A 12,946-nucleotide genomic window follows, 5' to 3' on the forward strand; every position below is an offset into this window, starting at 1 on the left:
AAGGAAGTATTTTATTAGGAAACACAGATCAAAAATATGACATAGTTTTCAAAAAGCATGAACATTTTAATCAGAATGTTAAACAAAAAGTAATATTCGGCGGTTTTAAGGCACTAATTTAAAAGAAATGTTTCCCTTTGCTCTAATACAAATGATCAACTATTACACACTAGGAAATGTGTGCAGCTAACTATCTGCAGACCAAGTCGCATGAAATGAACTAACCACCACCAGGTCAACAAGCTACATTCTTCCGACCTGAGTGGTGACCACAGTGGTGCCAGACTGATGGCGCTCTCTGATCTTCAGCTCTCGATTCATTTGGCACCAAACACAGACGTAGCAAAACATTACATTACAGCAGTCATCGCAGCATGAGCCCTGCAGATGAAAACAAAAAGAATGGAATAAGAAAATTAGCAGAGATCTACATCAAATGCTTTCCAACTATATCCTGATTTATTTAGATGCACCTTCCCTTTTCCCATTTGTAATTAGATCATGTAAAAACACTAGTTTTATAACTTTTTTGTAACATAGTCTGCATTTGCGATTGTTTTATATCATTGAACTTTGATATTTCTTTCCTCACTTAAAGCTAAAATATTACAAAAATCTGCATTTTATATAAAAACAAACAAACAATGCACAAATCTGATAAATCCAGCAAAAACTAAATTATTGTCATGTTATGAAGTTTACCTGTAGGACCAAAGTACAAGAACAATGACATTCAGTAAGCTTATCTACTGAGAGAAATGTGGAGAATGACAATGGAAGCAGAAAGATAGCAGTGTGTGTAATGGAGGATGACAAATTAACATAAAACGGGCGTAGCTTAGATCCAGCGAAACAGAAATAAATAACATACCAAAGGCCTATTGGCAAAAATAACAACCGATTATGGCAAGACAGTTTAGAAGATAAATAGCAAGAGAACCAAAACCCAAACACCTGTAGATCATGAAACTTATTACTATTTCTTATGCTTACATCTTTTTTCTTTTGCTTGATCATATTTATTATTTTTAGTCTACCCCCCCACCTTCATCACATTATTTTTTTGGCTTTTCTTGTTTGTTTTTTTGCCTGCTACTTAAATAACCAGGCAATTAAGTATTTACCTACTAATAGTGCAACTCTTCTGTATCATCCATATGGTTTCTAGTGAACTTGAGACAGGCCTGGACGTGTTGTCTTAAGCAGAGGGATTTGCCTGGTAATGCAGGATTTGAGTCCCTATAACTTTCATTTCATTCCAATTGCTCCCTAAGTTGATTTATTTCCACCATCCTCCTTGGCTACTGTAGATTCACCGCTATTTTCAGGTCTACTTTTTTTTTCCTGGGGTCCTTTGAGGGCTCTTTTGGGTTGGCAATAGTTGGAGTTTGTAGTCTGACTGCTTGTGGCTGTGTCTAGTGTTTTTTTATACAGATATATAATATAATCCAATAGAATAAAATCTATAGTTATGGGTCATCTTGATCTGAATTAGATTTTTCTACATGAAAATCTAAGAGAATTTGATTTTCCTTTCCTCCATATATTTATACACATGTATATCACCTAAACCTTTTGATTGATAAAATCACTGATTTTCATACCTTAAGGTGACACAATAAATATTACACTACAGATTACTAAATCTATTGGACATAGTTGGGAATATGCAACTAAAATACATTAAAGCTCTGAGTTTATTAAGTGTAAAGGTTGATTTTTCTAATAAATACGTAATTCTGTAGGATTTGACTCAAATTGGCATATTTTAATAATCCTTTTTTGCACATTTAAAACAAGTATGTTTTAAAGAGAGTGAAATCTTAACCTACTTAATACATTTAAATGTAGGAGGATATTAAAAAAAACATCCTAACGTTAGAATTAGGACTGAAATAGCACCTGAAATAAAGTTATACATGACTGATAACGCTTTCTACTGAGACTCATTAGTTGGAATTTATTTATTACCATTACACTATAGTCCAGAATTAGTGCACACTCTCTAGTTTATCCTGTTTTTGTTATGATTGTGTTTAATCTATATTCTGTTTGGTTTTTGGAGTTGCTTCAGTCCCTTGGCTGAAGAACCAGCAGGTGGCCAAGGGGCAGAGTTGATTTGGACTGTACCACATCAAGGCTATGGGGGGAAATGAGGTCATACTTTATTTGGACAAAACTACCTGTTTAGAATTTGTGAAACTATCCCTTTTTTTATGAAGAAAAAAAAGATTTCCATATTTTTTCCCCAGTCACATTTTAACATTTCAGAAAATAAAAGAAGCAGTTTTCAAATGCTTTTTTTTATTATTTTCTAACACCTTGACCACATGTGGCTAAGCAACTGACGCAAATTTCCATTTAAATGGAAACTGACTGAACAAAACAGGAAGTAGGCTAAAAGAACTGATCAAGGGTAAAGCTTTACTGGATTCATTTTTAATAAAGATTCATAAGTGCCTGTTATTTTTTCTCATTTTAGGTTTCCTGCAATTTTGCGGTTGTTGGTTTGCGTTTAATAAAACAGTTTATTTTCTGATTAGATGTTCAAGTATGTGACCTAAATAATTGGAAATCTAGATCACTTGAAACCACCTCTTTCAAAAGCAAGACTGGTGTAAATATGCATTGCTATTATTGGACTATTTGTTAACCAGATTGGTGTTCCAGAGCAAATATTTACTATAGTATGAATCTGTTGATCATGTAGAAGAATTGAGGCCTAAACAAACTCTGTATGAGATTTGGTAGATACCAATAGAACGTTGTGCTCATCTACAGCCCAAAAACAGAAGTAAAGAGAGTTAGAAACTGCAATTTACAAACAAAAAAACCTTAAAAATGATCATAGGTGTTTTTACTTTTACAACTCTAGATCCTACATTTGATGCTTAATGCTTTGATTTTTGATGATTTCTTAAATTTTTTATGAATTATTTCTAAAAAAAAAAAAAAAAAAAAAGAATCAAAAGTGACAGAAACTTGGTGCAAACTTATGGAAAAAAAAAAAAAAAAAAAGAATCAAAAGTGACCTTTGAACCATATACTTAGATATCCTCTTAACACAGCCGTCTCTTTCTGAAGGACTGGTGTGGACATTTCCCCTCCAAAAATATGAACATTTGCTTTCCTTCCCGCTCATTGCATTTTGCCAACAGAAACTCTGGTACTGAACAAAGTAACTGCAAGACCATGATATAAAGGGGGAGAGCTGGGTTACACTGTGGCTAGCTGTACTCATTAGCTAACAGGTTAGCCTATTTTAGCTAGGTCAGTTAGCCATATTAAGCTACACTATTTATAACTTTGGCTACGTTCACACTGCAGCCTGAAGTGACCCAATTCCGATTTTTTTTGCCCATATGTGACCTGTATCAGATCTTTTTAAGACAGTCTGAACGACACAGATCGGATTTTTTCACATGCGACCCAGGCCACTTGGATATGTGGTCCTGAATCCGATACGTATCTGATCTTTTCAAATGCGACCTGTGTCTGTACGGCCAGGTCGCATTCATCCGACCTACACGTCATTGATACTTGACAAATGTTACTAAACGTTACTAATCTGCGTCCTACTAAGTGGAGGCGGGAAAAACTAACAACCATTGCGGAAGATAACACAGAGAGCAGTCAATGGAGAGAAAGTGAGGTTGCTGACTTAATTCATATTTGGAAAGATAGCTCGATTCAGATCAAACTCGAAGGGTCTTACCGGAACCTGGCTCTCTTTCTTTTTGATCTTCTTAAAAAGATTTCGTTCGTAATGTGCCTGCTCCTGTTGGAGAAGAACTTAAAGAACGCAATATATGCTGCGGTATTACGAGTCATGTTTACTTCCGCAAACACTGAGGACGCTTGCTACATGTGACGTCATCGCGTTCTCGAGTGCGCATGCGGGACACTTCGGTTGAACGCTTTCAGTTCACACAGTAGATCACATACAAGTCGCATATACTTGGAAGTGTGAACGGACACGCAAAAAAATCCGATTTCACAAAAAAATCGGAATTGAGCATTAAGGCCTGCAGTGTGAACGTAGCCTTTGTGTCAACAACAACCATTCATTTTTTACAAGTAGAATAAATGTTTTCTTTGTCGAAAATCTCCACGAAAGTCATTCTTAAAGTCGAAGGCCTTTTTTTTGTTTGTTTTTTTTACATTGGGCCCGTGCTTTTACGTTATTACATTATGTTCTACTCACCCATATTAGTTTTGTGTAATTTGGAGCTGTTCTGAAGATATTCCGTTTATTATTATTATTATTACTAATATTAGATATTCCATTAGGTTATATCCAAGTAACGTCTTCCTTTGGGCAACGACTTGAAGGCACAAACTAAACTGTTCATAATGTATCATTTATGGTACGCCAGCATTCATAGCATGTAGGCAAATCACTGTCCCCCCAGACATCTGTGGTTATATTTTTTATATTTATATTTTTTTAAAACAAAGGGGAGTGTGTATGACGTCTTCCGCGCGCCGGACTGGAGTTGTGACGGGAAGCCCGGGCCACAGGCGGCCACGCTCTACCCTTTCTATTCATTCGGCTAGCTAATCTGAATCGTTCAATTCCATTAGGAGAGCGAGATCATCTGTGGTAGTAGCACTAGACATCTTCTAGGCATGCGAGTAAAACTAGCAGCAGTTCAGCGGACAGGATGAATGATGGAGGGAAGTTTTGTATGCTGCATTCTGGAAAAAGTAAGGAAAGTGCATGTTGTTTTTAAAATAAAATCCACAAGAATCACAGATTTTCATTTTTTTTTACAATTGCATTCTCTTAGGAAACGACTGTAAAATCATCATTTAAAGCCGTAGGGAAATCATATTTGAATGTTAAATCATTCTGGCTTAAACATGTATATAAATGTAGTCTTTCTCAGACTATACTGTCACAAAATTTAGAAAATTTCAATTAAAAAACAAAAACAGTCATTTTCTTAAGAAAAAAATGGACAAATCTCTCAGATTTTAGCAATTTCATTTTAAGAATTAAATACACAGAAAATGGCAGAAGGGATAACTCCTTAATTTTTTTTTTTTTTTGCTTATCCAACCATAGGGAAGATACACACACCTTTATAGGCCTTTGTAGTTCTGGGTAGTGAAAATATAGTGCATAAATGTGAATTGGGGGGGGGGGGGGGGTTTCGTCTGAATCACTGGAGGGGGGCGTTATAGAGATTGATGACCACAGGCAGGAATGATTTTCTGTGGCGCTCTGTGGTGCATCTGAGTAAGATTTAAAATTCTAGGAAGTAAGAATATGCCATGATTAGGTTTGCCACACCACCTAAGAGCAACACGAAGACACTATGAATGAGCGTTGCTCCAACAACTTCCAGACTTACAGGGATATTGTGGCGTTCCCTGATGCTGGAGCGCAGCATGCAGGAAACGATGCCGCAGATGTCTAGCAGCGGCATGGCGCAGCACCATCCATGTTTACTGGCAGTCTGACACTGCATGCAGGGGAAACACCACAGGCCACAGCAGCCTGTTGGGGAGATGGAGAATATTTTATTAGTGAGAATTAGTCTTCATCACTGAATTGACTTAATTTTATTAAGTAATAAAGCCCACAAAACAAATTCAAATTATTAAGGATAGTTTTGGTGTTAAAAGAATTTCAAACCAGATTCGGCCTAAATTTGGGATTAAAGCAGACTGAAATCACGTCAGAGTTTTTCCAAAAAAGTTTAAAAAAACGATTTCCTAGATTATGTTTCCAAGTTTGAAAACATTTCACTTCCCATCCTGGAAGCTTTATCAATTCCAAATGTCTAAATTAGCGTTCGAGTTCCAAGCTTTATAGAGTGGCCAAAACAAAGCCATTTTTGGCTTATAAAACGTTGCCCAGCAACCATGACACCATAGATCTAAGAAACCGATGGGAAACGGCCATTCTAACCATTGCATTTCCGAATTCTACTGAGTAGTGCCCGACTTTACATGAGAGAATAAAGTGAAAGTAATTGGTCGTTTATCAAGGGGGCGGGATTGTTGTGGCAGAAGGTTTGCAAACAAGTCTGGTTGTGGCCGTTTTCTCGGAAGACTCTTGCTAACCACTTAGCAACTTAGAGCTAGTATGTTCCCAAAGGGAAAATACATTGGGACCAAGTAGCACTAAATTGGTGACTTAGAAACGACACTGTCGAGGAATGCTATGGACAGTGGAAACATGCAAGAGGAGGAGAGTTTTGTGTCGGAGGTCGTGGATGAGTCTCCTCATCCACGACCTCCTCATTTTTTATTTAGAGGAGGAAAGCGGGGACGAAGTTGTTGCGGAAGAGGAAGCCAGGGTGGCAGAAGCTTGGTTTGGTGTAAAAGGCTTACAGCCGTACATGTTTGAGCCCTTGCCTCGCAACGCTGCCAGTTCTGTTAGCTCTACGCCTGCCGAAGACACAGATGTCCATCCCCGTGGACACTGGGACGGAACTCAATGGTACAGTAAATGATTCCTATTTCTTATTTCAACCGTTGCGTATATTAGCTGCGACATATGAGTCAAGGTGCTATGACCAAAAAAAATGTGATTGACAGATGACCATTAATATATGATTGGCCGAATTTAGGTGTACAGGCTGACTTCTAACTAACTGGCCTGCATAAAATAATGAGAGAAAAAAAAAGATTTTCAGACAGGATTTTTTTTTTTTATAGAAATTTTCTAAATTTTGCGACAATATGGTCTGATAAAGAGTACATTTATATGCATGTTTAAGCCAGAATGATTTTACATTTAAATATGACTTCCCTAGGACTTTAAACCTTTGTTTTTGAATATCCTTTATGATATACATTTCTTAGGCCATAATTATTCTATGCCTAGTTTCATAAAAGTATAAATGGGTGAAGAAGAGCTGAAGAAAAATAATGTTCTTCTGGAAGATATATAAGCCAAGGCGGAATGATTAAAAACTATACTTTAATATAGAAGGTATTTGGCAAAAATAATCAGAATTATGAACATTACGTTCAATTTTTAATCCACAATACCGAGGATACAATTTATATTATTGGCTGGATCAAAACTATTTGCTCCAATTTTTGTTCATTTAACCCTTGAACAACCACAGCTGTTGTACCATGGCAGCAAGCATGTGAAAAAATGTATTGTTAATTTCTTAAGACACCTCTAGTAATGTCTAGTATAATGATCTTGTTTTAAGACTGACGTAAATTTTAGCAAACGTTTATTAAAAAGAAAATAAATTCTTTTCTGAGCTTGTGTTAAAAAATGTTTAACCTAAATTTAAATGTTAGGAGGAATCTTTATAAATTAAGTAGTTATTTAAGTTTAAAAGACCTATATTTTTGTCTCAAAACATCTTTAAAGTTTATTTTAGGCCATAGAAAGCATAGAAGCTTAATTTCATTCATATTTTTTACCACGGCAAGTTAGGTTTACTTGTACAGCATAATTCAGTACAAAAAAATTCAAAGTACTTTACATCAATTAAATAATAACATACAAATAAAATAAACCTACAATGGACCAATAAGAAACAGGATAAAAGTTGGTAGTAATAATTGGATTACTTCACTGTTTACTGTTAAATAAATGTACAAATGCCACCTTGGAAGGATGTAGCCCTTAAATCAGGAAACACCCTTAGTTATGAGGCTCCTTTCATGAGGAACCAACTACCAGTTCTGTTCTGTGAGGCAGACACACTATCTACTATTAAGGCTAGGCTTCCTTTTTGATAGAGTTATAGTTAGAGTGCCTCAAGTTATATATTTAAAGATATGCTGCTATAGGCTTAGACTGCTTTAGGACCTAGGGACCACTTTCATTACTCTGCTTCATTCTACTTCTACTCTCCAATATTGCACTCATTGGTAGTTCAACCTCCACATTATATGCTCCCTGCCTCATCATATTAGCTTTATCTGACCTAATCCTGTGAAACCATCATGGACAGAGGCATCAGCTGGGCTGCTGCCATCAACAACTTTGATTATGGATGTAAGTTGGGCCTGTTTTTCAGTCCTGCTTCTCTCCTAGGAAAGGGAAGAAAAAGTTTATTTGTATAGCACATTTTAGCAGGATGACTAAAATTGTTTTACATGATAGGAAAACACATAAAGAAGAAAACATTGATATAAGACTTAATAGTCACCACTGTTCCAAATGAAATCAAAAATAATTTATATCCGTGCTGCTTGCACAATTTTCCTAATCTTGTATATAGTCCATTGTTGTTTTTTGTTTAAAAAAAACAAACAAATTTTTAATAATTCTTCTTAGTAGCATATTATTTAAAGGACCTATATATAAGCAATCCACTCTTTGGAGCTTTTCACTCTCTTATAATGTTATTCCTTCAACAGAATCATGCACAAAGTGGTATTTCCCTTGATTCATGCATCTCTGAGTAATCATCACAAGTTTTACTATCTGAGCAGCAGCCTCACCCTTTCCTGTAAAAAGGCGTGGTTGGAGCATATATACATATGAAGGCTCCCTGCAGGAAGCACCAGCTTTAACCACGCTGCGCCAAACAAACGCCCACACAGAGAGATGATGTAAGGCTGAGCACAATGATTCCAGCTGAAGGTTGAAACCAAGAGGCTCTTTTACTAGCTAATTGGAACTGAGCAGGAATGGTTATTTGTTTCTGAAAGTCCTTTTTTTTTGGCTGTATGAGCTCTCAGACATTGTATAAGCTTTATGAATGTTTTCATGAAATAGGCAACACCTAGATCGAAAAATACTTGCTTTAAAAGCAAGTATTTTTGCTGAGTTTGAAGAAAAGAAAAATTTATTTTATTACAAATTAGCACTGTAGACCAATATCTCATCCTATATTGGTCTAAAGGTGACTTTGGACTGGCTTTAACACTTTAAACCATTATTATGCTGCACATTTTCCTACATTGTAGTTTTTCTTTTAGCTTGTCTTTTAACTTATCTAACTTAACTTATCTGCTGGTACAGCTGAATATTTCTGCTGGACCAAAAAGATAAATGATGCCTTTATTTTACCAAGGTGTTTTATTTCATCTTCTTTTCCTGTAGTTTTCTTCAAAGGCCCTGTTTACACAAACACAGGCTCAATTTATTTTTTGTCAGTTTGGGTGTCATAATTTTAGGTATTTTGTCAATAAGGTAGGCCTCTCACCTAAACAAATTGTTCTTAATAGATAAACTGTCCCACATCTTATTATGGTTGAGGGTAATATTTTAATTTGGGTTAAATCCAAAGTGCTTTATCACTGCTGCTGTTGCATTTAGCTTTTAAAGCAATCCCGTCTCTGTATCGTATTTTTCTGGCTGGCTACTCCTCAGTCACCAGACTGTGCTACAATTACTACGCTATGAAACATTTTGTCATTCAGAACAAAGGAGACAGGAAGAAAACAATCAAGCATGCACATGTAAATTGACCTTATTCAAATTGACCAAGTGTTAAAATGTTTTACTGTTTACTGTGACATGCCTATAATTAGAATTTTTAAATGTCATGCTGCCTTTTTATCTGTGCAACACAGGAAGAAATCAGAGTGATCACAATCTGACAATGTAACAGAAGTTTAACAATGAAGTGACTGTTTAAAGTCACAGATAACTGCTTCAGAGCAGCAGAACATGATAGTTAAATATTTAGAGTATATTCATCTAGTGTGGAAACAATATCCTGTAGTGGGAATTTTGGCTCAAGCTAGTTAAATGTTAGCTTAGCATTTTAGTAGATTTAAAGGAATCAGCACCACAAGCACAATCTGCTATTGTTATTGTTGATATCTCCTGTGGGTTGTGTAGTAGTGTTCATCCATTATGTTTTTTACCATCTAATTTCTACTGACTTCCGTCATACTGTCCAGATCACAACAGAGATCTCCCACTTTTGCACTCTGGTGTTGCACTCTAAATATGTAATTTAAGGGAAATGTACTGTTTTCATGTTAAATACAACAAAGCTTCTTTATGTTTTAATAGAAAATCGTAAAATGTAAACATATAAATAGTAATTAAATGTACAGTGGAAGATTTTCGTGATTTTTTGAAAAGACCCGTCCCCTATACTTTAAAAAAAATGCACATGCATGGGGGTTGATTTTAATATATAGTGGTTTTATTGGTGCTTTTTTATTTCTCTAATAGTGGTGTTTTGTTTTTGTTTTTTTACCTCAACAGGAAGCAGCCCACAAAGATTATAGCTGGGCCTGGTGCAAAACAATGAATGTGTAAAAAAAAAAAAAAACGTATTCTCCTTTCTCAGAAATGTTCTTAGGGCGTCTGGTTTTAGAGGCTTCTTTAAATATCAAGACATTTGAACTTTTTATTGGTACTTTTTTTGCAGGATGTAAGAAATTATGGCGTTTGCTTGGTGGACTTACAGGTCCCCATTTCGCTGCAGCAGTCACAAATGCCAGTGCTCCATGTCCCGACACCGTGATGGGTGGAGGTGACCATCACCACCTGGGATGGTTGGGGTTGGTAGGCCATGTCTGGAGGAAACAGATTCGACATAATGAAAGAGGAACTGTGTAGTTTTATTTCTGATTTCTGATAGTTCTTGCACACTAACACCCCCAGTTTCTTCCTTTATAAAGGGAACATCTGAGGTGGTGAGAATTCATTTACACACTGTGTTGAGCTTTTACAGGATATTAATCAGACGGCTTTAAAAAAGTCACAGTACAAGATAATATATTTGCTTTCGTTTCTCATGTCATTTCTTTCACAGACTACTCCTGTGTTTTGTCTTTAACTTGGTTTAATATAAAACAAACATAGGAGAGTCTATGGACTGTTTTAGTTTAACTCATTTCACTAACTGTTAGAGAACGGAGTAGAGAATCCTAACGCCACTGGTAGCTCTAACTGATGTCATTTTAGGAAAAAGCTTAGATTTTCAATAATCCTAAGATTTTTATTTTGTATTTTATCTCAGTAAGTTATTCAAAAAGCAGCCCAGGCCTTGACATGGCTCCTAAAGTAAGCAAATGTGAGGAGCAATGAGGAGGACTTCTAGTCAGCCTATGAGTGTCTAAGAAGAGAAGAAACCACATACACTCCTTTAACGATCATACAATCATTAATTTAGGGATATGATTAACTGTAGCTCCCCATATTTAGAAAGATTACTCAGGTTGAGAACTTGGATGGGTTCAGGTACATCTCTAGTTACATAATTTTATTGAGGATAAATTATTAATATGAAAAGTAAACAAACTCTAGACCAGGGGTTCTTAACATCTTTGAATCACACCCCAAAATTTAACCTACTCTGCTGTGCATGACCCCCGTCCCTAAGCCTAATCAATACATACCTATATGTAGCCTTTCCATAATCAGACAAGCACTTATGAACTCACTTCAGCTATTAGTCTCTTTATCATCTTATTTTAAAACATTTTTTGAAAAACAGAACAGAAATCATTTTACCGTTAAAAAGTAAAAAAATAATGCAAACTTTTTTTAATGGAATAAAACAACAACAATGTGTTCTAAACTTGAAGAAAACACACCACAAACAGCCCATGTTTAACTTTAAACATATATGTTTCTGAGATCTTTAAATTTCACTTCCTGGTCAAAAGCAGAGATGTTTTTCTGCAACTACTTAATGTGACGGCTTCTTGTGTGAGAGAAGCAGGCTCTTGGCTTTATAATATAAAAAGGCCAATGGGAGATCACTGTCAACCCTGAGGAGTGGTGATCTGTATTTGTTCTTCAAGTAGTTCTGTGCAAAAAAGGTCTTTTTGCACATATGTTTTGCAGACATGTTGATACAAATGGAAACAACACATCAGTTTCAGCTTTTGACACCACTGCATACTCTGTTGCTACTGAAGTAGCACCTTGGTTCATCTGCTGTTTTGAATCTGTGCTACAAAGCTATCAGCCGCTGCTCTGAGGAGACGTCCTCTCTCCAAGAGCTGCCTGTTGGACGAATGGACTGGGTTCCTGATAAGAAATCGAACAGGTAATCGTCCCTTCCTTTCCTGGTGAGTGGATTGGACTGCTGAACCGAGTGCATCGAACCATTTTTGTCCCCTGCTTTCCACCGAGCCCACAAACATCCTTATCCTCTCTTTTCATCTAATGCTGCTAGAGTTGGATTGGCTAACATTGTTAGCACCAGACAAGCTCATTTTGGTCACGTGTACATGGATGCACATGCTTCATGGCCTGGTTTCCTCATGTCATCTGAGCTAACCCATTTTTCTCCAGTGCTGCTATATTGCAATGCATTTCTGAGTCATTGATCAGTATTCACTGTAAACTGAATAAAGCTACACTGATTGATTGCAGTTAAGATCTCTGTATCAGTTGTTATTCATATTTATCTGCTGTTATTATAAAGGACACTTTGAAAGCATTAAACCACCAAGCTTAAAGATGAAATGATATGGTTATCAATATATTATATATCTATCTATATTATATATCTGGTACCTAGGCCTTCAGTCGACAACCCTCAACTTCTACTTCTTAATATCACCACTTTAACATTTTAATAAAACTAAACCACAAATAGTATTCAAATATAAAATGTATCAACCGTTGGTATAATCAAGAGGAAGGTTGGTGTGAGGGTGAATTTGAGAGGTCAGATTGCTGATTCTAAAGGCCCTGGGCAGATTTGATTGACATAGCAACGCACTAAGGCTGAAATCTGATTGGACAAAAAAAAGTAACAACCACTTAAATGTAATGGAAGCAGAGCAGCCAATAGAAACGCTACGAAATTAAGAGAACTGATCGTTTTGAATAAATTAATGCAGTTGGAAAGAAGAAAATTAAAGTTTAGCTCTGAAGGTCCTGACCGTCCACCGCTGGTGTTACTCGTGATTTGAATTACCTGTTAATTTTGCAAATTTCCAGCTCTAGTTATTTAAAGGAGAAGTTCGGTTTTTTACACTTTAAGCCCATTTTCTGTAGTGTCCAGGATGAAATCGAATGATCGACACCAAAAGTTTGACA

At 36.2% G+C, this 12,946-nt stretch overlaps 1 protein-coding gene across 2 annotated transcripts in view; it reads right to left on the minus strand.

The window, feature by feature from the left end:
- LOC107087752 (placenta-specific gene 8 protein-like) overlaps positions 1-12,946 on the minus strand; it is a 23,917-nt gene continuing 10,971 nt past the window's right edge. The window contains exons 2-4 of one of the 2 annotated variants that reach the window (XM_015379489.1): positions 10,354-10,464; positions 5,358-5,503; positions 1-381 (exon numbers count right to left, since the gene is read on the minus strand). In XM_015379489.1, the coding sequence (XP_015234975.1) occupies positions 244-381; positions 5,358-5,503; positions 10,354-10,462 (393 nt within the window). In that variant the 5' untranslated portion in view covers positions 10,463-10,464 and the 3' untranslated portion in view covers positions 1-243. The remainder of the gene's footprint in view (positions 382-5,357; positions 5,504-10,353; positions 10,465-12,946) is intronic. The other variant, XM_015379488.1, reaches the window with a different exon arrangement.

Source organism: Cyprinodon variegatus, unplaced genomic scaffold (genome assembly GCF_000732505.1).
Source record: "Cyprinodon variegatus isolate N-32 unplaced genomic scaffold, C_variegatus-1.0 Scaffold193, whole genome shotgun sequence".
Lineage (NCBI taxonomy): Eukaryota > Metazoa > Chordata > Actinopteri > Cyprinodontiformes > Cyprinodontidae > Cyprinodon > Cyprinodon variegatus.